Below are 25,484 nucleotides of genomic sequence, written 5' to 3'. Positions count from 1 at the left end.
CAGTATTCCGAGCGGGAATGATAGTACGCTTCGAAATACAAACGCTGACGCCTTTCCTTCGGTCATATGCCGTGCAAAGGAAAGTTCAATGCTCGAAACACAAGTGGCGGCTGTCCTCATCACGCCAGCGTTTTGAGATGGCTGATAGCTGCGAGGGCACTGTTTCTGTTCTGTAACGGCAGTTTCCTCGCGTGCAGTATCGCGCCAACATGTCGCTCCCACGTATCTATAAAACACCGTCTAAAGAGCTCCAACACAGTGTTAAGCATTGCTCTCGTTTGCAGTGCTACGCAACCGAGCCTGCATTACCAATATTTTGATTCACTAATTACCATGCTGTTCTTTATAAAGCGCCATTCCCAATTATTTGCAGCCCAGTGTTCTTTCACGCACCCTCTAATTCTATTACATGATGTAAATTTAGAGTTATTGATTTCAGACGCGTGATACTTTACAACCCCATCTCCTTTGTCCTGTCATTTCATGTTAATTCCTGGAAATAAAGACGCTTTTTCATCCACATTTCAGGCCAGATATCAAGCCTCAGCAATACGGGGCATAAGTTTAAACAGTGTTATAGCCAAATATTTTTGTATATTGTATTCTGTCCTCCCCTTCATCCAGCACAGGCTCCCTATTTTCTTCCTTGGTTTCAAATTACCTGCTCCCCAAGTATCCTCTTTAGGTTGGCGTGAATACATTGTCGACGAATCTCACCAGGTAACTTCATCCCAGGGAAGTTTTAAGCGCTATTCATACTCCGAACATCACAGTTGTTGAAGCTTACCTTCATTCTGTTGCATATTCTGACTTCTTTCTAGGTGCATGACACGTTCATTTGAACTTACTTTTAGGAGATTATACCTTCGCTTTGTATGAAAAACTGTCCTTTCCCTGCACAGGTATCGTGATTATATTCTCCGGCCTCAATTCTTTCTTTACTGCTGACACAGAATTCTTTGCCTAACTCTGGATTGTTTCGTAAGTTATTTATTCTGTGCAGTAGGGTGATCTGATGCTGGCCACGAGGACACGTGCTCGAATTCTCGGTTGCGGTGCTTGTATTCAGAATGGCGAGTAAAGCTAAATGCGCGAACGATCAAGTCTTTTGAATGAGGGTACGTGTAATGAGCCTCAGTTTGGCTAAATTATTCCGATACCCTTCTTTAGAGTGCCGCTCATAGCTTTCTTTTCCAATGGAGTGACGAACCCCAACATTAAAGTTTCTTTTTTGAATTAGTACCTCTTCACAGCTGTAAGTCCCTGCAGGTACGCTTATATCCACTCAGCACTTGTATTTTCGGTGCAATACATACGACTTAGTAACTGTTACAGTGGTGTGTGGTAAACAAACTGCCGCCGCAGTTGGCGCTATGTGTGTGAAGCGCACCCTTGCTTCAATGTAACGGGGATGAAGACAATGACTTTAGGCCTGCACATTCTACCGCGAAAGTTATTCCCCCTGATGGGATGCATCTTGCTTTAACTTTTAGTGCATTAGGTATTACAGCGACACTGGTTAATGAATTCTGCTCCAAATTGAAAAGTATAACGTGCTATAGAGGAACGTCTTGACTAGCGTTGTATACCTTGCGTGAGTTGGTATTTAGCGCAATATACATTTGGTGTCTTGTGGACTAGTACGCAAAAGATCTTACGATGTTCTGCTCAGCAATCGATATCAAGACATTTTGTCGGTGTATAACCTAATATATGTCCTGTATTACATACTTTGGAAATACCTCTCAGGCACGCTGGTGATAAATTTTGCAGCATGTATAGATATCCTTCATTCCCTCAGTGTGGTTCCTGCTCGTCATAACACTTTCATTCATCATTCCCCTACCAGAGTAATTTATTGTAAAAAAAATAACTGGGCTGCAATGCGACAGTGATACTTGGTATTTTGCGCTGCGCGTTGTAGCAGAGATTGAGCCATATGAACGATTGCAAGTATTCAAAGGCAGCAGGGGTTAATACGCCCCACGACATCAAATGGTTGTTCACAACGTGGCCTTGAGGACCACAATCATTATCAGTGCTCATGTCGCATAACCGGTTGTTCGCTATGCTTCATTCATTCCTTCAAATGTCACCGTTATGCTGCCGCTACTGTCGTGGTAATTGCGCAATCATTATTCTCATGATGGTGCCATTGTCGCAATTATTTCGTACCAGGGTCACCGTCATACCGTCTTCGCTTACGGCATCGAAGTCCCTGTCTTCATTAAGTACAGTTCGGGTACTTCGCAGAGTACTGAAGCCGGTATTCACAATAGTCAGGAGGTTGGCTGGTGCCGGAGGAGTTGCTGCGGTTGCGCCAATTAGGTTTGTCGTAAGAGAAATCTCTGCGTTCTGCAATTTAGGGTCAAACAATAATTTAGCCTCATATGAAGTAAATCAAAAATGTTTTTCAAGCAGACACTAGCCGTGATTCAAATATAAAATATTATGGCTCATAATTTCCAGCACAGGTAAACTCTACACGTACTCCTCTATGTTCCTATGGGTGGGCAGTGCAACACGGACGTAAAAAAATACTTCTAGGGCATATGGACAATATTCTAATTACAGTGGTGATTCAATGTCATAACAACTTGTCCAATGCAATATCGTCTTCAGTCATCTTGCTGGTCTGCATGTAAACGACGTTTATGTTCTCAGAGATTATCGTGGAACCATTTTTATACCTTGTGTCTAACTCAATGCAGCATAAAATTTCTTTAACGTTCTCAGGCTAGGGGCATACCACGATGGCTCTTCAGAAGCACCGACTTGTCCAGCGGTTTTTGGGAACCTAATGAGTACCATGGACAGAGGAATGCTAAACAGATCCAAGCTGTCGCCCTGCAGTCAGGCAGCAATAAGAGCTTTTGTAAGGTAAATTTGTGTTTCTGCCACAGAACAAATTACTCCTACCAAAGCTGTACCACGCCTGAACTGGCATTGATTTGAGTATTATGGAAAAAGCGACAATTTGTTACGGCGTGGTTCTCATGACTGTCAAAACGATGCACAAGGGCCGCCATGAAAAACAGGACAACTACCACAATCGACTCTTGATCTTTGCGCGCTTTTTTTTTGAAGTAGAAACGCACTATTGTGCCTAACGATTGACACGATTACTTGTTTATTTTAAGGCGGTGCAATGCGGTCACCATGCATGTCTTCATCTTATTAATACGAAAATATTTAAGGCTGACTTACCTGTTTTGATCAGGTATTATTGTATTGAGGCTGTCACGCTAACACGTCAAATATTCAATAATGCATATATATCAAAGGACTTCACGCACACGAACACGACTTTCGATTCATGTTGTTTCAATGCATTGCCTACTTTTATGTTAAAGGACTGGTACTTTTTTTCGTGCAGAGACTTGGTGATTGACAAAGAAGCTTGAGAATAAGTTAAGGACCGCGCAAAGAGCAATGGAACGAAGAATGCTAGGGATAACTTTAGGAGACAGAAAGAAAGCGGTTTGGATCGGACAGCGAACGGGTATAGACGATATTCTGACGTAATAGTTCTGCAGAAACCCGCAAGATGGAGAGAAGTTATTAATAAATGGAAAATGAGACATCCACCCGTTCGTAGCAATTGTTGCAAAGGAAACCCAAACGGGTTCCTCGAAAGAAAAGCCTCACAGTTGATGAAAAATGCATCCTGTTCAGGCACTCGAACCCGGGACCACTGCCTTTCTTGGGAAGCGGCTCTACCATCTGAGCTAACCAGGCGGCTAGCAGATGGCAGAGCGAAGTCGAATTTGTCAGCAACTCGAAGCAAAGACAAGACGCTTGTATAAGCCTTCTATATACAAGCCTATATTAAGAGACTATATGGAACTGCAGTCAAGTAGAAATACAGATATTTATATCAGCAGAGTCAAGAGCGGCACGTGCTTGCTTTCTTCACGTGTTTAATGCTATCGGAGAAACTGGGAGCTTCTTTGTCGGTATTGAAAACAACAGCCAATGACAGAAAACTACAGTTGTACATACACTAACCGGGCGAATCTCCTTAGAAGAAGTCTAGTTTTGTTTGAGTATTTTCTTTTCAGTAGTACAATTACTCCTTTGTAATGTTCCATAATATCTAATTTTGTCATCAAAACGGATTTTTGGGCAGATCGGCTATATCCTTTAGATGAGTCCACAGAGGTGCTTACCTCTTAGATGGTGGCATGGTTGCAGTGGCACTGTGTTATTGCCACTAGTCGACTGTACACTACCAAAACATACAAAACTTGCTGCACAAACGGACCGCAATGCGGTAACATCCACATCTGTGCATTAATGACAGCCTATTCTGATACTTCAGCGTGTATAGTTTCGGTTTCTTTTGAGGCATGAAATGTCGCTGATGCATTCAAGGATCCTTCTCGTTTCAAGTGAGCGAGTGTCAATATACAACCGCAAAGTCCTGAATGAACCCAAGTGCAATGTAAGCATTTCGCATCGTTCAGGACCATCCACTAAAAGAAAGGAAGGGGAGAATGGCGGTAGAAAGAGAAAAAGGAAGAACTTAAGGGTGGCAGACTTCCTCACAGCAAAGCACGCAGTGGATGGTTTCTTCGGCATCAGTAAATTACCTCTCTACGACACCTAAAACACCATTCTTACCACGATACGACGCTTGGTAAGGCAGAAAAAGTGCAAGAACGAAAGACGGGTGGTGACGCCTACTTGAAGTTCACGCACCTGGTCACTGTGACGTCATGAATTCTGATGGTATCTTCTAGAGCCTACTTAATTATATAGCGGTGCGAATTCACTACATTGTGATCTAAAGCGACCAAATATAAACATAGCAAGTTTCGGGAACCTTTACTCAGCCAACGCAGCCGTAAAGCGGAAACACGCTTTGGAATCCCTGACGTCACACTGACGTATCGGCGTATGGGTTTCGGCGCAAAATTCAAATGCAGATACCTCGATCTTCATTTTCTCATCCAATAATCAAACTATTATTTTGAAATGCCTGCCTACAGGTTTCTCAAACAATGCTTTATTAGTACAAACTTATTTATTGTTTCACTTTAGCGGTCCCTTTAAGCAACCAGCGAGAAAAGATTCACTTGGCTCCAAGAGCCGAGTTGTGTACCGGCTTCTGATAGCGCAAAGCGACGAGCGTAGGGGGTGGTATGATGCAGGAGGATAGAAGAAGCTGTTTGGATGAGATTAAAGGTCGACTGCAGCTTCAGTAATATAGTCAGAAAGCTGCGAAAGGGTAGGGGGAGTGAAGGACTCCGAGGCGAAACGTGGCCTTCGCACCTTCTCCCCATCCCCGTTTTCGGTCTTCCTCGTGAAACTCGCATCCCGGATTCACTACATTCAAATAGGGGATTAAGAAAGGGAGAAGTGCGTTAATGTATTGGCATTTTCACCGAAAAAACACGCAGATACTGCTCGTTCTCTCCATGTATGCCTCAATTATTTGATAAAAGTGTCGAACGAAGAATTGCTATGCTTATTTTTCCATTTAAACCAATTGATACTACTTGAGTCAACTGCATTCTATCTACGAATGGCACCAGAGTTTTTCAACACTAAAAATGATTTAGACAATCGACCTTGAGTGTAATCATACAGATTGTGCTTAGTCTCCATGCCTCACGTCGCACATTTCTATGTTCTTAATACACATAGCAACTTCCAGTATACTTTCAATATGTTCCCCAGAATCATCCTGTTCATTTGTACTGCCTACAGTCCAACAGATTTTCAACACACAACCTCTCTTTATACAGCAATTTATCAGCGACATGCATAAACGTCAGCATAGCAAGAAATTACACCAATGAATCATATCCAGGGGAAGGCTTAACTGCAGAAGAATATTGTACAATATTATTGTACCCAGAGCATGAAGACGTGCAGGCCTCCAGTGTAAGTACATTACGCACTGCCTAAAATACTACAGGCCAGATTGCTGTTCATATTTCTCTATGATGATGGTTTCCTCGTTCACTAACTTCTCAGGAAAATATTGAAGATACTTTGAAGACAATTATATTTCTAATGTTGTTATCATGTATTCATCCTTAACGATATGCAATAAATACGTAGAATGATGTATACTGCCTACCCGTACATATTCTACTTATCGTGAAACAAAGCAGGCAATCTTCACAGAAAAGTTTTAGCTACGAGTTTGCCAATTTGCAATTTTTCGTGAACTTTTCGAAAGCCAAATGTGAGACTTTTGAGACATATGTCAAGTGCAGATTCGTTATTTGCCCTGGCAACATTGTTTAATTAATAATATGGCTACGACATCCAGGTCAAAGGTGGCTCTCTTGCATGGTGCTGCGCTCGCACGTTTGTCGTTCGTGGCGTCGAATCGAGGTGTTTCGTGTAAGCCGAAAGGGTTCTTGCTTCCGATTAACCTATTTTGCTCGGTCTCAAGGATTTCAGTGACGAAAACGCGGAAATGTGTGTAGGTCGAGTGCTGCAAAGCTGGAACGAGAGGTGTTTGTAGTTGCTTCTAAATTTCTAAATTTCTGCGATGCACGTCGTCTGCTTCTATCGCGAAAGGATGAAATCATGCATTGGTGCTTCTCCACCACGATGACAGGCATAATTGTTGGTGCATAACAGGTCTTTCGATAGCCGTACTTTCTTTTCATGTTCTGGCTTGTGCGCGGTGGCATCAAGAGGATCTGAGAACCGTGAGACATTCAGCAAATGCAGTGATAGGAGGCCATCTTTAGCTTGAAGCTCCAACCTGGTTATCTGTTTCTGAGCGCCGTTGCAAGGGGGCAAGCTTTTAGCTAGAGTCGCCGATAGCAGCATAGAAAGGCATTCGAATTGATTTCTGAATCATGCAATCGCACATTCTATTAATCTCTCGTTGATCTGTTTCAGTCGGCAACGACAAAATTCTACATGTTTGTTTCGCTTCTTCAACAGAATCACGATGGAGATGAGTGTGAAGTCGAATGTTGCTGGTCAGATAATCTCAGCATGAAGAACGAAATAACTTCTACATACTCAGAAGAATCTACAAGTGAAGGAAATTACGACTACTATTACGCAAATGCTTCCATGTGTAGATACTTTCCTATCCTCGACGGAATGATATGTGGGGAAAATAAGGGATTTATAATACAGATCCAATTTCCATTGAAAAGATAATTCTGCTTTCAGTCATTAGTATGCATTGACGTTCAACCAAGCCTGAAAGTATCCTAAATGTTAATGTGAAGCCAAATGTCCTATCTATAGAAAAATTGATATTGGTAGAAATATAAACATAAAAGATGTTTGAAGGCTGCCTAGCAAAAACATCCAGGTGCGGCACAGCAAGCTCACGCTTGAACTGGTATGCTGATCCACAAGATGGCTCCACGGAGAAGCGGCAAATCGGGAAAACAGGCAGTTTACAAAAGATATAGAAGGACGAAAGTACAAGGAAGTCGCACATCAGAGAATACAACCATAGAGTTGTGTTTCTTTCTTTAGATGCAGTGGACGCATCCAGGTGATGTGAAGAAAAAAAGATAATGCCCCATTGTACCGCATATTGAGAAGCACCGCATCAGAAAATACCTAACCCTCCTGTGCAGACCACACAGGGATGTGGCGTGAAATAGTCAGAGACAACATGAATAAGTGACGAAACCTATCTGACGATGAGTTCGATTGTAACGCTTTTAGCCTTGAATCAATAGGGCGATACAACGTATTGCCACCGTCGAAACGAGGTGTGTATGAGGCGTTTACCGCAGCGGGACTCCTTTTTCGCGCTTCTATAAGAACACCCGGGGCCATCTAGCGCCGCCACCGTGAATCCTGCGCGTGACCTCCGAAATGCATCCCATGCCAGTGCGTCCGAACGCTCAGAAACGTGCTTTGCAGCAACTGCCCTCATCTCCCGGGCTTCTTCTCGACACGCCAACGCTGCGTCATCTAGTGCCACTGCACTGGATGACGCAGTGGCACGCTGGTGCCACTGCGTCATGAAGGACCAGCGTGCCATGAAGCGTGGCACGCTGGTGCCGGCGAACGCCAAGAATTATTCCCCAGCTTTCTGAAGATTCAGAGACATATAATCAGTGACCCCAGTTGGCGAAAGTTGAATCGAAGAGCAGCACAAACCAGGTGCCGTCATGGCGCTGCTTGGTAAGGCGTTTACATGAAAGGCGTTCTTTGAAAAGCGGCAGGTACCCAGTGGATGTGTGGCATGGCGTGCTAATGCGTCGCGTTGCTGTCCTTCAGGAAAATTTGTGACGTGGTTTCTAATCCGCTGAGCAAAGATGATATTTACGTGATATTTTTGTCATATAAGAGTTGCACATCCCCAGTGGCATATGCCTAGGTACTTAAGTTCCTATCAAAAATGTTCATTGAAGACCCACACAGACCGAGTGGCACATACACAGAACTTCAAGTCAGTGTCATTGAGTTTCTTCGAACAGCAGTACCTAGTGTCTACGCACAGCCTGAAAAAAGTGGCGAACCGGTATAATGTACCGGTGGTGTTCTCCGCTCCCCAAAAGCTTGCCAAGCTAAGCCGTCGCATAACTTGCGAAAGCCAAAGGCCTGGCTGTCAGAAGAAGCGTGGCCAGCGTTTCGTAAAGTGTGCCACAAACGTCGTATATGAAATTCCTCTGTCCTGCGGAAAATCCTACATTGGACAGACGGGGCGTTGTGTCAACGACCGGCTTGAGGAACATGCAAAAGGTATAAAAAATAATGAAGGTGAGCGACTTGTGGATCACTGCAGAGCTTGCACCGATTGCGTTCCACGGTTCCGCGAAGCGAGGATTTTGGGTAGAGGCAAACATCAGACATCGCGTGAAGCATTGGAAGCCTTCTACATCAAGAAAGCGGGTCCTAACTGTGTTAGCGATACATCGGTTTTTCTTTACGAGGCTGAGCTGAAGTTTCTATCACGCCTACTTTCATAAAACTATGTACTCCATGTTGCCCTGTACGCATGCGCGGTGGTTTGGAAGGCTATATATGTCGAGTGCTTTCACCCTCATTAAACAGTTGAAGTAGCGCCCGTGGTGTTGTCGTCTTTCTTATGTGTGTTGTGTTTTCTGGCGCAAAATTTTTTCAGTATGCAAGATTACCAACTAGCCCAGCAGTTAACTCTTCAATAGTGTCTACGCAGTCCCTCAACGGCAATGACCTATGCCGGAGTGAAAGGGTTCCTTGCAGAGCGGCACGCATATTACAATGTCCCATACTAAACGATTCAAGTTGGTCTGGTGGTGGGTTTCGAATGCTGTTACGTCAGTAAAGCAGCCCATTGTGCTGACCATTCGACCACAGAACACCTCACGACCTAGGTAGGCGCGGAAATGGTTAGATACACATGCAAACATTAGATAGATAGATAGATAGATAGATAGATAGATAGATAGATAGATAGATAGATAGATAGATAGATAGATAGATAGATAGATAGATAGATAGATAGATAGATAGATAGATAGATAGATAGATAGATAGATAGATAGATAGATAGATAGATAGATAGATAGATAGATAGATAGATAGATAGATGGATAGATGGATAGATGGATGGATAGATGGATAGATGGATAGATGGATAGATAGATAGATAGATAGATAGATGGTCTGTGTACTGGTAAAGAATTCTCTTTTCCAAATACAGCCAGGTGTTACAGTACAGTAACACCTGGCCTGTCACAGCAGCGCCAAATGAGTCCGTCTCTTGAGACTAATAAGCATAGCTTAGGCTATCGCACACGCACATTGCCCCTTGAGAAACATGTGACATCTCTTCGTGGGGTCTGTATGCACAACCGAGCATTGGAGGAGGGAAAGGGGAGGCTAAACAAGAGCTTCAAACCCCTGAGGTTCTTGAACGTACATACAAAAACTAAATGCACCAGTTCTTATGAAATACACCTTATCAGCTCACAGCGGCCACGGCAAGGTATCGATGCTGCAATATTGTGCTTAGAAACAGTGCGCCACAGCTACTGAGCCATAGCGGTGCATCACAGATGATTTGGTATTGTAATGCGCAGAAGGCGGCGAACTGAAACTGTTCCAGAGATGCCAAAATTAAAATATATTCTCGAGAATTCCTCGACAAAAGCCACGATCTTATTATAAGGCTCCAGAATAATTTTGACCACCTGGGGTTCTTTATCGCGCAGCGAATGAACGATACACGCGCATTTTTGCATTCAGCTCCTATCGTAATCATAGTCCCCTTGGCGGGGACTCGTACTCAGCAGTACAGTGTCTTAAGCACCGATCCATCAAGGTGGGTCAAAGCGTGAACGGTTTAGTGCATTGACAATGAACGTGCACAATGAGCAGCTAGTGTGGCAGAGAGCGAGATCTTCGAAATAAATGAGCGTTGTGTCTGTCTCACCAGTCGTAATAACAGTTTACGCGAATGACTGTCCAACATGCTCAATATTGTACTTGAATCTCCGACATTATTCAGTGATTTCTAAAAAAAAACACTGTACCCTTCCACTCTGAAGGAGGATGACCAGCGAAGTTGTGTATGTAGGCCGCTTAATGGCGAACGGCACCTCCAGCGCGTTTCGGCCTGGCATTGCACTATCTCTGGGATTGGCCTATGTATGGGGAGTTTTTTCCTTACGACACGAAAATTTCCTTGGACCGGAGAGGTACTCAGCTTCACTGTAAAACTGTAGTGGAGCCTTGTGACGACAGTGCTGATGATTCTAAAGCCTAAGCGCACGTATATCAAAAAATACCATATACCACAGTTTCGATGTTAACAATTTAGTGTTATGCCTTCTCACAGTATTATTGCTATGGAAATGGCGCATATCTTTTTTTCCTGTGTAGACGTGCAAAGGAGGTGTTTGTGGAGAACACGACTAGGAACAGCTACGTCAGGACCGGCAAGTTGTCTCTACAAGGGCGCCGTATAGGTGATGGCAATAAACGTTCTAAAAACGTAGCGCAATTTTTTTCTCTTATTATGCTGAACTCTCCTATTGTTTTTTGCCAAAGAATAAAATAATGGCGCACTTGGCTGAACATTTAGGTTTGCTCTCGAATATTTCCTCGAAGTTTCAACAAAAATGACTTGGTGGCTCAAAAGTTAGGGTTTGTGTTTCCTTTGGACGCCAATATAACCAACCACACACACTTCAACGTATCGGTACCCATCGCATAACGTGGCCCTCATCATATATGAATATTAAAATTTTGGCCACCTCGGGCTTTTTCCGAACACCTGCAAAGTTCTGTAAGCGTTTTATAAAATAGCTATAAACAGGGAGTAAAGGAAGTTTTAGCCATTTTCATTTAGGCCCTAAATTTGCATCTGCTCTGCATTACCCCTAACCTGCCTCTTCGTACAGCGAAATATCTACTCGGTGAATGAGCTACTTCTTTCAGGACATAGTGAAAGCATACAAATTGCGTTCTCGTGCGCTTCTTATCGCACTGGCAGCTTCGCTGTAGCATTAGCGAAACGTAAAGTGTACCTTATAGTTCATCGTATAAACTAAAGGATCAACAATGCCTAAAACCACGTAACATTAAAGCTGTACTTGTGATTGGTTCTTCTCTTTAGTTTGTCTCTTCTCCTTGGCACAATTGAGATGTTACACTGGAAGTGTAGGATTGTTAATATTTGTAGAACATGTATTTAGGTTCGCTAGACAGAAAAAAAGCCACCTATATAGTCATTGCATGGTTTTTTAGGAAACAGAATCATTGTTTTTCAGCAATTTAAAGCGTGCGAAAGCGTCTAATGCTTTCGATAAATCTCTAAATATTGCGTCGATTTGGCCACCTATGTCAAGAGCCTGCTTGACGCTATGACGATATTCCCTTAACTTGCTCAGGTGTCGGCATAGAACTGCATGCGTCGCCTAATGAAGGCTTAAAACGCGCGTTTTATATGTCGTGGTGCGGACAATATTGCTCGCAATGGCCCGATAATAGGATATCGATTCGTGGCTTTTAAAACCCAAGCCACCTTCGAAATCCGGGTGGCGTTTGAGCCAAAGCAACAGCATGCCGATGCGATGACTGTGTGGTGGACATACAACCCGGTTGCAGGCGGTGAGTGCGCTCCGCAAGGAACCACGATGAGACCACAGTTGTTCTACTTTTCATTCACTTCAGCTTGCTCACTGGCTACAGATGTTCGTCGCGTTGGCACTATATATCCGTGCGTTGATGGGGGCGCTAAACAATACCATCTAGCACACTTGTATACAATCATCGCCGTTTAGAGCCTGGGAAACTGCAAAATATTCTCGCTTGATGAACACTTTGTGGTCTCCGTACTAGAAATATTCCCCGTGCAACAAAGTTCGTAAACGTTAACTTATTTTTTAGAACAAAGCTGATAGCTCGTTTCCTGCAACAATAAGAAACAAATTACACTTATAGATAGCAAGTGCTAACGTAGTCATTAGCTTTAATGTGCTCGTCAACGACGTTTCATTTCGAGAGTGTAAGGGCTCCAAAGGCAGCACACGGTTATGCACGTGCTTCGAAGAATTCATTCGCAGCGTGTTGGTAACGTGTGAAGCAATCTTTGCAACAGGCTCATAAACTGTTTTTGTTGTAGTATGCATCTTTATTGCCTTGTAAAACTCAAGAGAACATTACCAAATGTCTTACGCAACACACAAAACAAGTAAAAGCCGCTGTAATCGTGCCGTCTGAAGGGGCCACTTTTTATCCGTACCCTATTTATACAGGTCATCAGATACATGGAACTCGCCACTTACACGAGTCATTAACCACTCGTGCAATGGCGGTGGTTTTTTTGGAACATCCATGCAAATCTGGGAAATGCAGACCTGCAAACGATAACGCAACAGTAAGAGCAGTTTTAAGCCTCTCACCTGGACCAATATTAGCATTTGCTCTGTAAATTTGTTCAGGTTATAACTCGCCTACACCTGTATTCGTTTTTTGCACATATTAGCTACACGCACAGAGATTACTTAAATAAAAGAAACATCAAGTGCTATCTATGGACTTGCTGCGAAGTGCCATCCGTCATCTTGTCGAGGGCACGGCAAGCCGAAACTGCTCGCTTCGCAACATAGCTTGAAGAGCGGCACATGCACATTGACACATGCTCAGTGACGAAAGCTATAGTCAAAGATGTTAATTGAAGAGGACCACATACCCAGGGATACTTGCACAGTGACTCAAGCTGGCGTATAATCGGTTCATTGCAGTGCGTTGTGTATCAAGTGCTACAAACCCAGTGTCCAAAGTTGAGGTTAGACAGGTTCATTGAAGAGCACCACATAACTATCTTAACATACCGGGGGACCCAAATTAGTCCGACATTTTGTTTTGAGCTGGGTTCCCTCGGCCCAGCTGCCCTGTACTCTTCCTATTTGTCCAGGGACTATGCAGGCCTCAAGTTGGCAAGGAACACTTTAGGCAAAGCTTTAGATAACAGAAACGTAGATACATACCGTTAACTGGGGTCAGTTTCAAAAGAGTACAAATAACATCAAATAATCGTAATAAAGGGCCCGGAGGGGTAAGCAGAACTGAAGTGCAGGCAGCACACGAAAGCATTGACATGGGAAGCTTGGCGGTATTTTCAGTACTTCCACTTACCAGGCTTTATTAATGGAAATCATATGCGATAATTGATGCGAAACTATACCAGTATCGAAGGAATGTTTTGGTTAATTTACCAATTGAATAACCTGTAGTAAACACGTTTTCTGATGCGCACGAGTAGCAGCTGCACACTAGTTGTGTTCACATGAATGCCACCGAAGCGACTCATGTCAGGTACCAGACGTATCAAATCTGCTATAAACCAGATAATTCGCTCAAATGGTACATCACATCAAATACGCCAAGCAGGGATGGAAATGGTGTGTTTGCTCCGTGTTTGTAACCAGACGCGCACCTTATCAGGAACAATTGAAACGCATTCGGTGCAGGGTGACAGCATCCAACCACCCAACGCTGGTCGCCACGCGGGACATCAAAACAAAAATTGCGACTGGCCGAGGAGCCCGCACGCGGTTTTCTTCTACTCTTGAACACAGGAGCTTTGAAACATTGCTTTAGGATAGAATAGGAATAACTTTATTAAAATGCCGGCAACTGACGATTTAACGCGTCATGACGTTGACGAAGCGTCGACCCGGGGTTATGCCCTATTCTGCACTACCCCAGTTCGGCCCATTTGTGATGGGTCGCCAGACTTGTGCTTTTTGAGCGCACCCCGTGCCTTATGGATGGCCCATAGTTTAGTGTCCGTGTCTGTAGACTGCACTGCACTTTGAAGTTTGGGCGGTTATGTCCTAGAGGTGGCTTCGGTCGGGAGCCTGACACAGTCTCACATGATGTGCCATTGCTCCGCTGCAGCCACCGCACAAACACCACACACACTACTCGGGTAGAGTTCTGCGTGAAACACGTGTAGCATTGCCGGGACGAGGAGTGACCCGGTCTGTATCTGCCTTAGGATGACGGCCTCCTCCCGACTGAGTGCCCGGTGGTGAGGCGGCATTGTCCGTCGAGCTAAGCAGTTCCAGTTGGTAGCTTCGCTATAACTGGTCACAGGGTCCTTGGTTTCTAACTACCACACGGAACGGTCTCTTTCGGGGGCGCGGATGGTAAGCGCTCGCGCCGCCGAATGGGCCGTCTCATTGGGGTTCGGTGAGGATGCACGCTTGCCGGCTTGCGCCGGGAACCACTTGATACGGATAGTGCTGTCACAATCTTGGAGCTGGAGCGTGCCGACAATGGCGACCGCCGGCGCACATACTCGCCCCTTGGCAAAGTTGCGCATGGCGTTCCTGGAGTCGCTGAGCATGGTGCGACACACCCTCGGAGATTGTCAGAGCGATGGCAACGTCCTCAGTGTCTTTGGCGTCCGTGCACCGCATGATCGCTACCATTGTCTTGGTACCGGTAGCCGCCGCAACGACCACTGACGCGAAGCCTTCCCGCTTGTATTCCGCTGCGTCCACGTACCAGGCGTGCAAGTCTTGAGCGTGTTGTTCGGTGAAGATCTTGGCCCGCCACTGCCGCCGTTCTTGCCGCCGTTCTCTACTCGGAGTAAATGTTCTTCAGGATTGGGTCCACGTGGATGTGGGCCCGTGCCTCCTCGGTGATCGCACATGGTTGCCGGGTGGGAGATGAGGGGTTGTAACCTAGGGACGTCAGAATACTGCGGCCTGCCGTGGTCGTAGATAGTCGGTACATTTGTGCGATGAGCTGCGCCTCGGCTATTTCTTCTAGGGTGTTATAGATGCCGAACTGCAGGAGCCGAACCGTACTCGTGGTCTCCATTAAGCCCAGCGCCATCTTGTAAGCCCATTTGATCAGCTTGGTCCCGTCAGTGACTTGCCAGTTGGAGTAGGCCGCAACGTAGGCGACGTGACTGATCGTGAACTACTGGAGAAGGTGCACGAAACTGTCCTCACGCATGCCCGCCCGACGTGTCGAAACTCGGTGTATGAGCCGGATGGCGTCCATTGCCTTGGTGGTAAGTTTGTTGATAGTCTCGTCGCGGCGGGTGCTCTTGTTTAGCAGCAGGCCCAGGACCCTGATCTTGGGAACTTCGGGAATGCGTTGCAACGAAGTAGTAGTCTTGATGTGATCGCACTCCCGAGGGGGAGCGCGTTTCTGTTCCAGTTGTGGCGGTGTGAGGACGAACAGCTACTATTTGGCGGGCGAGCACACACGGCCGGTGCCGTCAAGGTGCTGCTCCATGGCGGCAACCACCGCTTGCAGCTTTTGCTCGATGTTGGCGTCGGTGCCGCTGGCCGTCCACAGGGTAATGTCGTCGGTGTAGATCGTATGCCAGACGCCCGTCGCCGCCACTGCCCTTGCTACCCTGATCATTGTAACTAGGCCATTTATCCGGGTCGTGTGCATTAGATGTGGACCCATGTATAGTGTTTAGCATTATAAAGGTACCTTGTATGTCGTTGCCTATATACATGTCTCTGTGCGCCGGGAACCGTGAGAAGGACAAACAAGGTAACATACCACTTTAACAACCACAAGAAGCTGCATTTATTTGAATATGGTGGAAACATATTGAAATCACGTGCCGTATCAGATATAACCATGCGCCACCCTCTACGTCATTGAGCATTTTCCTTTCCAGCATGTGGTATGTGAAAGTTAGCGCTGTTCCTCCCGCTAAGCCTGCTTTTACTGTGGTGTCATGAAATGCTAATGAAAGTCCATGCTACATTGCGTTTAGTTCTCTTTAATTTGATCGCGTGGGAAATATAACACAGTGTTTATTTAGCGGAAACGTACCTAATGGAGGCATTATAATAAACTATTCATGCGTGCTCAGAGCAGTTGCCATTTCCAGGTGCGGCAAAACACGGGTATCTTTGCTCTCACCTCATAAAAGTGGACCGAAGTTAACACTGCGAACCAAGTACTTGGCCGATGTTACCCTGATTTCATCGTCAACATTATCGTCAGCCTACATTTATGTCCACTAGGATGAAGGCCTGTTCCAGCGATCCCCTATTACCTCTGTCCTGCTCTAGCTGTTTCCAAATTGTACCAACCAATTTCCTAATTTTATCACCCCACCTAATTTTCTGCCATGCTCTAATGAGCACCCCTTTTCTTGCCACCCATTCTGTAACTGTTATACGCGAAACACGGCGTGGCCAACTTCATTTTTTATCTTAATGTAAACATGAATAGTTGCTATCCCTGTTTGCTCTCTGATTCACGTCGCTGTCTTCATGCCAGCTAACGTTACGTCTAACAAATATTGTTCCACTGCTAGTTGCACAGCCCTTAACTTGTTCTCTTGCTACTTTGATTCATTATTAACAGAAAAGGCGGTATTTGTTAATAATGAATCAGAGTACCCAGAGAACAAGTTAAGGGGCGTTCAATGGTGCACTCGTACTTGGCGAATGGCCTAGAAGGAGGACGATGTGTGCCGCACTTCCGCATGGGGGAGCGCGTGCGACGTACGTCGCCTGTGGTGGTGATACTGCTTGTGCAACGTCGTCGGGCGTCATGTGGCAAGGTGGTATATGTCTAACGTCCGCACAAGCTTCGCTCTGCATTCACTTTCACAGGGTGAACTGGAAGTGGATTCGCTTGGTATATAACCCTGTGATCTATAACCCTATAACGATTTGATGGGATTTGTGCAACCATAAGCACACAATAACATCACCATCTGTCTGGCACATAAGGCACTGGACACCATGTCTATGTTGATGTCACGCATAATGAAAATCTTATAGCTCGGTGAAAACGCCAGAGTAGATTATCCCAGAAACATATCAAATGGTTTTTTTCTCATAGGTGGTCTATATATGGCTACGGTAATTGTTCTTTTTTTTCAGTTCGCAATGCTAGGCATTCAACATCATCATTATAACACAGTAATCTTGTAGTACCTCATGAGGAAATGTTTCTTTGAAATAAATTGCAACTGGGACACCTTTCTTTTTAACACGACAGAAATCTTTTGAATTATATCCTGACAGGTTAGGAAGTTCGTCATTTCTGGTGATCCATGTCTCCGAAAACAACACATCAAACTTAACAGATAATGACTAAAGAAACGTAGTTGTCGTCAACCTTGCTTTTTATGCTTCTTGTGTTCATGTGTAATGCCGCAAATATTTAACCAGAAGTAGAAAATTTTTAATTGTGGTCAGTGGCGGTAAAGTAATTGGTACTGTTAGTTGAAACGTGATACATTCTCGATAAAGCATTGTCTCAAGATTCTACTGGGGATATAGTTACGGTATATTTCAGCTGTAATGTGGACTACAGGCTAATCCTCATGCTGCGTGCCAACACCTGTCTACGGGAAGTCCAAACATACTTCCACCTAGCTTCCTTCTATTTTTTTATCGTGGCTGAGAGCAAAGCCATATTGCGCTGTGTAAGGTGTTCGTTTACATAGATTGGCTTTTCTTTCCACTGACCAATGACAACGCTGTCTAGTCTTTATTCCTGCATTTCATGATCAACGCGATGCACATGTTTCTTCTCACGAAACGAACGTTAATATTTTGGATGCCATGCTTCGGAGGGCGGATCCAATCACATGTGTCGATGTCTGTAGTATCAATTTTTTCGCCAACACTTTCGCCTGTCTTTTGTATGACCATTACTGGGTCGACTCATGAAGGTGCTCCTTTAACCTCCAAGTAATTTAGGCGCATTTATTGCTCCAAAGCTTCGGAGCGTTGCGAAGGCTGTCTGTTTTCTTCCTTTAATTCTATGTTCATTTTTTGTGAGTTCCCTTTGTTCTGCTATCATTTGCTTGATTTCATTTGTAAATTATTTTACATCTTTGCAGACGTCAGTGCAAAGAGACACATTTTCTCTCAGTTCGCAAATTTCTAAGCTAAAATCGCGTTTAATGTTTTCGAAGGCCCTTATCAACTCGCACATGTCTTTCGCATCAGTCGATTCCTTTTCGTGGCTTTTACTGCTTCCCAATTTCCAAAAAAGCGAACAGTAATATTAAACACTCTGCTGTATTCAGGAGCCGTGCACCAGAACGCTGTACCGTTTCAATTTCTCACAATTTATAGCAACATTTCTTACCTGCAAAAACGCAATATGTTAGGTTCTTGTCGGTAGTGCAACACTGCCGGTTCGCAAACATAAAACAGCGATTCCCAAAAGTAATTAAAATGATGGCAAAATTGATTTCTAAACCGTTTAGTCTGCTGGTGCCATGCAATTTTTATCCCACCATTTTTGTTAGTACTATATTTATTTTCTCTCTCATTCTTCTTTGATAATACACTGTGCAGGTGTATGCATGTGAAATTCATTGCTTGGAGCAATTTTAATTTTTGCTTCTTTTAATTTTGTAAATGATTTAGCTGTTACATGACCTAGAATGATCTGGATATAATTTTTTTGGTATCAAGGGGTGCTATAACGTCAGGCTATTCCACACTGTTCCTATTCCAGTTCTGCAATCAGCTCTCCACGAATGTTTAACGCATTTCCCGGGCTTGCCCGCTCCGCCTGTGTATGACGCGACGTCAGAAAGCTGCGAAAGCTTCCCATGTGGTACGGTGTGTACACACTAATTATGCATGGTTAGGCCGAGAAAAATAAAGGCAATATTTTTTTATTTTACGGCTTTTTGTCCATTATCCCTCCGCTATTTGTCAAAAATCTTCGCCCTGCGCCCATTTCGTCTTTCTTTCACGCGGCGTCACAAAAAACATACAAACTCAACGCGTCGAAATTACGTGTATCCATGAAAGATAAAATACTATGCCGGCAAAAAGTGCACTGTTTTCGGGATAACCGGAGACTACCTCATGTGAAAGGAATAGAAGGCGTCTACCTACCGATCGCTTCGGCACTGGCTACTTGCAACTGCCGGGGAGAATGGATTTCTTTGCGTGCAATAAACAGCTGTAGGTGGCAATATAACGTTGTCGAGCCCTTCCGGCACGCATGTGACATCGCTCTGCTAGCCCTTCTTCGCTGAGGATGCATTTTAGCGTTATTTTTAAGCTTTTCTTGCCCGCCGCTATGATTTCCGACCAGTCACCGCAAGGTAAGCATAGGTAAAGCGAGGCAAATCCAGATACCGACGCCAAACTCCTCATCGGATTATCTACTTTCACGGTGCTAGCTCGGGTCCACCATAACCCTTTCCATTTGTACGTGCTCCTCGAGCACGTACAACGCTGAGCGCCCGCGGCCGATGTTTGCATTGGCGGTGGAGTAACTTTGACGTCAGGATTCGAATACTAATAGAATGGAATAGTATTGCGTAGTAGCGCCTATGGTGTCGAAATACGTAGATATGTATTTTCTATTGGAATGCTTTCTTTGACATATCGCCTGCACCGTCTGCGTACATGTTTACATCAATTTGTTCACCAGCTAAAAACACTGTTACTTGGTCTTTCTGGATGTAGGCTTCGCCTATAATCTTACCTTTGGTGGGCCACCATGGATGCGACAGTCCATGAAGTCTGGCGCATGATGAATGTTGCGTACTCTTTCTCCAGCTGTATCAATTGTTATACAAATTAGAATGCACCTTTCAATGCTGTGTTCATCGCTGTAGTGCTAGAAAGCAGAAATAAATCCGCTTAGACAGCCCACGAGACTTCGCCAAGACACTTTTACGTAAATGGAAACGCGTTTTTGCTTTTGCTCAAAGGCTATCTTTAACATCATGCCGCACCAAGAAATGAACATGAGCTGCGCACAATACGTGCAGCTCACTGCAAATATGCAGCTCAGTGACGAAATTGTAATCAGCAATGTTTGCCGCACAAAAAAAATATTGTTCCTAAATAAAAATTTCTAGCGCACTAGGGTAATTTTCGATAACACGTCGCTTACCATTGAGACAAATTATAACTTTAATTTAATTTTCAGAAGATTAATTTGTCCGAAGCGGGGAACAACGTATAGTGATGGATGGTCAGTACAGTCTTACATTCCACGTAACGTAGTGTAAACCCACTGGTGTGCTGAAGCTTCCGTGACAACTGTTCATGTTTTACAAAAGTTCCCATACTAAAGCGAGAACAGGGACGTTCTGTTTGGCATGTTTCCTTCGTACTTGGGTGTTCGCCATGTTGTCGTAATATTGTTAAGATTTACACGTGTCTACATTTTGGATGCTTCTTTACGTTTCTACACTATTCTTCCATAGCCTTTTTATTACTACGGGTCCACCAGGAGCCAACGTAGGGCATGCGTTCAGTAGAAAAGTGATGTAGATAACTTCGCTTGCTTAGCGTCCTACCTTCTCGCCTTATAGGTAACTAGACTTCCTCTGGTCGGTAGGTCCGCTGCCACCATCGTCTAGTCACGGTAAAGGTGAGTGCTAGTGACACAGGGACGTTGGTGATGAAACTACGAAGAAGCGCCGAGTGACTTCATGTAGTATTTACGGTTTACGTGTATTAGGGCGCGGGGGGACTCCGCGTCTCCTATGCACGGAATCTAAGAAACGCGGAGCACATAAGCGGTGCAGGGTGTGTACTTCCAGACAATCGACTAACGTGCGGTGGCACTCCTCGTGAGCCATGTTCATGCAGGGTTCATGCGCAGACTAGTTCTTGTAGTTCGAGAGCTACTATTCAGTCAGTGGTGGTGACGTTGAAGGATCATTTTAAGTTTTTAGCATTCTTTCGGTACTTCGCACACTTTCCGAGGGCCATGTATTTATCATAATGCATCAATGTGTCTGTTTCTAACCGCCTTTTTTTGCCTACCTGCGCCTATAGGTGGTAAGTGATCGAGTGTGTAGCGCATTGTACTGCTGTCCTGAAATAAGGAGGTTTGAAACGAACTTTTGCACAAACTTTGTTCACTGAGCTTGTGGCAATGTGTGCATACGTGCTGCTCTTCAACGCACCTCGTTCCCGCCGACGAGTGTGACTGCAGAGAATTGACTGGATAGGAACCGCTGTTCGAGGAAACGCTTTGACGGCGATTTGTAGCAGTGGGTATGCCCCACTCGGTCTGTGCTGGTCTCCAGTAAACGTTTTTGATGCCAACTTTCGTCACAGCGTATATGTAAGTAGGTGTGTGCTGCTCTTCGATTAACGTCTTTGACACCAACTTGGCTAACTAGGTATCTGCCACCGTAATTGTGTCGCTCTAAAATGACAAAAAAAAATCCCTCAAAATTTGCCACTGTGTGGTGGAATCGAGTCCACGTCACAAAGGCTGCTCAAATACTGGGACGCGACGCAATGGCAGGCTGCGTGACAAATAACCAGGGTATGTGCGGCTTTTCACTGAACTTCTTTTATCCCAACGCTTCACGAAGCTGAGCTATGAATGCACTGGATATGTGAAGCTCTTTATTGAACTTTTTGCCAACCTGTGTCGCTGAGTAGGTAGCACTGAATGTGCTGCAAGCGAAGGAACTATTCTCAGTGTTCGAAGGCCCCAGTGCGCAGGACGGGCTTTTCGGCAGTAACACGTGCCAATGCAGCATGTTCAGAAGGAAACGCGAGTGAGCAACCCAGTTGCACCATGACGCTTTTCTCAGCATTCGCACGCAACAGCGTACTGTGTATTTTCGGAAGTCACGTGCATGCTTCCCAGCGGTGGCTTTAGATCTCACTGATTCTTCATAGGTAAGCACGGAATAGCAGTCCCGCTACAGTACTAGCCTGAAACGTAGCTCGTTTCGTCGAGACAATACTTTGTACCACCGTATTGCTTGAATGCTAACGAATCACCGTCGGACAGTCGTTGTCAGATGATGTTTCGCTATTTTTTATCACTAGTGAAACTCACCTTCCTAGTGCGGGAGATGTAAGAGTTCGAGTCGGGCATGTCAAAAGCTGTCCCATACTGCCATCCGACTCATCCACGGTGAGGATGCTGTTGAAGGGACCAACATGTTCTCATCAAGAAAGAGGACTACTCGGTTTATTTGCAATATCTACATGCGAAACAGAGAAGATTATGTGTCAGCAGTCTAGCATGACTGAAGTGAAGCATAGTGAAGAGCTGAAAAAGTCCAATTATTCCCTCTATCCTCTCTAGATTCCTAGGCCAGGCAAATCTGCCGTCCCATCTTCGTCCACTCAGAGCTTCCAAAGTCGCCGAAGGATCCGCGTTGAGGGCGAGAGTTCACACATTGACACCCGCACCTATGTTCACTGAACATACAAAAGGAAGGGGAGCTTCGTAGACAGAAATTGCCAACCATTACTCAAACTGGCGTGTCTTGGTTCCTGGGATGAGAGTGAAATTAGCTGGAGTGTGTGTCTAACGACTGTGGTGGTTACTGGAGTCAGTGAGGGAGAGGCGTAGGACACTCTTTTCCCGGAATTTCTTGGTCCCACCGTTGGTGACAGCGATACTGAACCATTAAATAACACTCGATCCGCCAAACGTGTGTCGCCTTGTTGCCGCAGGTCTGTCTGAGGGGACGCATTGTTACCTCCACGGAGGAATTCGTCGCAGTGGTGCAGGAGATGCTAGAAAGTCACTACCACCGCTGTCCGATCCTAAGAGTCCAGGGAACCACTGCGAAGTACAACGCCTGATGATCGAAGCCTGTCCTGGAACAATGATGGCCGTGCTAGGCGATCGTGGCCACTACTACTGTGTCGTGCCGTCCCTCTAAAGCATCATCCTGAACACACCACGTTGTTCATGCTGCTTGAATGGTTTGTGAATGTACACCTGCTTCACAATCAGAATCACTTTTATGTCTTCTAAGTTCTAAGTTTTATGCACACACGTAAAACAAGGAGCGGTACACTTACTCCCGCATTGTACAGTATTTTTAAGCGTGAAGTACGAGGACTAGAACAAGACATACGTTATCATGTACCATGACACTATCAAGTTGAACAGCTCGCCTAAATCAAGGTAATATTGTCACATTGCCCTTCCACCTCTAAATTTTACAGTAGACTTTGTCCCACTACGTCCTGAATATTTATACTAGTTCAATTCTGCTTGGCAAGGTTTTTCATCCCTTACTAATTTACGTTGAAGCCAGCTAGTGTAAATATTAGTAAGAACAATTACCTTCTTTCAATGAGATGGCGCCGAAAATCTCATTGGCTTTATTATGCAGTATTGGTTACAACTTTGGGATCTGCAGTTATCACAGTTGGACTGATAGTGATTGTACGGACCACTACATCACCTTTACATTGGAAAGAACGAGGGCTGAGAACGTAGTTTTAATAAACAGCTCTTTCAGGTACATAAAAAGATTGGCATGGCTGGCTTTGATATTCTGCCATCACCTGCGCTATTATGCAAATCCAACATAAACTTTCAGAAATTTGCACACTTATTTGGATCGATACACTAAGTAAACGTCAAACTTATTCGACTACTAATTCAGAAATCAAAGACAAAAAATTGGCATTCTCAATTGTTCCCGTGCCAAATATCTCCGGCCTGTGGGATTGTGGGTCTAGCACTAAGAAATAATATATCTAATTATTGTCACGTTGCAATGCATATACAGCACAAATTCCGGTTTGTCATTGCTGTGCGAACTCCACAGAAAAGTGCAGAGGTAGCGTTATAGAGTGATTCGGGATAGAAGGCTGCATTTTGAATTAAATATAACACGAAGGAAAACGGCGAGCCCCTGCCGAACTACCAACTGTTTGTTAGAAAAAAAAAGAAGACGAAAAGGAGACATCACGAAAAAAGACAAGGCTGACCAAGAATAATTATTTTGTAAAAAATAAGAGACGTTTCGTCGCCCACACATGAGCCTTGTTCTACATACGAGCGAAGTCTTTGTGGTTTGGATTCGGAACCCGACAGCTCGCCTTTAAATTTCTTTACAGCGGCCAACCTTCTTGTTTCGCTTCCGGAAACTCGACCGCGTTGTGCAACTCACTTCGCTTTTGTCTTGTCTTCACGTCTTCGTGTTTCCGCAGGGGTGCCATAACGTAAAGCTAATCCAAACTTTCTATTCCAATTCTGCAATCAGCCCTCCGGGATTGGTCAAAAACTTTTTTGAACCACCCTTGCTTCGCCTGTCTGTCATGCGAGGTCACGAAATCTGCAATAGCTCCCAGTCTGACATGATGTGTATGCACTGATTATGCATGACTTGACGAAAAAAAACGAGTAATAAATATTTATCATTCGATGCATTTTCGCCATAGACCCTCCGCTATTGGTTAAACGGTTTCGGGCTGTACCGACTTCGCCTACCTGTCACTCGACGTCACAAAATGGCGAAAACTCATTGCGTCAAAATGATGTGCACGCATTAAATGCATTATTGTACCGAACGAAACTGATTTTTTTTTCTGAATAGCCGGTCACTGTCCCGTTCCGAGAAGAATTGAAGAGATCTGCCGCAGATCCCTCAGGCACTGGATAATCACACCTGCCGGAGAGCATTTGTTTATTTGCGTATAACGAAACTTTTTGCGTAGCTGTATAAAGTTATCGAGCCCTTTGGGCTCTTGTAGCGCATCGCTCTGCCAACCTTTCTTAGGATCCGTTATGGTGGCATTTTTAAATATCCGTTACACGTGGCCGCGATTTTAGACAAACCACCGCAAGCTAAGTAAGGCAAAGCGGACCAAAAGGAAACACCGGCACCGGCCTCTTCAACGGGTTATCTATTTCCTGTGCGCTGGCTCGGCCCCATCGAAACCCTTTCCACTTGAATGTGCTCCTCGCCTGCTGTCAGCCAATTAAATAAGAAAAACTGCTCCATGTAGGCAATATTGTTTGTTTTTGAAAGCAAATAAAAGTTTCTACCAATAAAGGAGGAGAGCGTTTGATTGGGCTATTCAGGCAAAGCTGCAGGTCACCGCCAATGCTTGCGTCAGCGGCTACGTAACTTTGACGTCAGGAGATTATAATAAAAACATATTGGAATAGTTTTGCGTTATAGGGCCCCAGTGTATTGGTCTTTTTATAAGATACCTTTCTTTCCCGTTTGGTTCGTTGAAACTTGATAAATTCTTGCGATCGGCTCCTTTTGTTTTGTTTATTTCTTGTACCAAACGCCCTTATGCTTGGCTCTGCCGTATCGTCGTGTCTTCCAAAGCACTGCACCT

At 44.6% G+C, this 25,484-nt stretch overlaps 1 protein-coding gene across 8 annotated transcripts in view; it reads left to right on the top strand.

Annotated features, from left to right (window-relative positions):
- Nucleotides 1-23,023, top strand: part of LOC135912140 (uncharacterized) — an 87,447-nt gene extending 64,424 nt beyond the window's left edge. For 2 of the 8 annotated variants that reach the window (XR_011508975.1, XM_070527203.1), the window contains 3 exons: nucleotides 2,737-2,880; nucleotides 5,751-5,889; nucleotides 10,810-10,921. Coding sequence is in view for 6 of the 8 variants with exons in the window: in XM_070527203.1 (XP_070383304.1) it covers nucleotides 2,737-2,880; nucleotides 5,751-5,889; nucleotides 10,810-10,845 (319 nt within the window). In the remaining 2 variants the exon portion in view is untranslated. Of the gene's footprint in view, nucleotides 1-2,736; nucleotides 2,881-5,750; nucleotides 5,890-6,912; nucleotides 8,961-10,809; nucleotides 10,922-22,847 lie in introns of those variants that run through there. The other 6 variants (XM_070527200.1, XM_070527199.1, XR_011508976.1 and 3 more) reach the window with 5 other exon arrangements.
- Nucleotides 23,024-25,484: the final 2,461 nt, after the last annotated feature.

Source organism: Dermacentor albipictus, chromosome 10 (assembly GCF_038994185.2).
Source record: "Dermacentor albipictus isolate Rhodes 1998 colony chromosome 10, USDA_Dalb.pri_finalv2, whole genome shotgun sequence".
Lineage (NCBI taxonomy): Eukaryota > Metazoa > Arthropoda > Arachnida > Ixodida > Ixodidae > Dermacentor > Dermacentor albipictus.
This window is presented reverse-complemented; position numbering and strand designations above follow the sequence as displayed.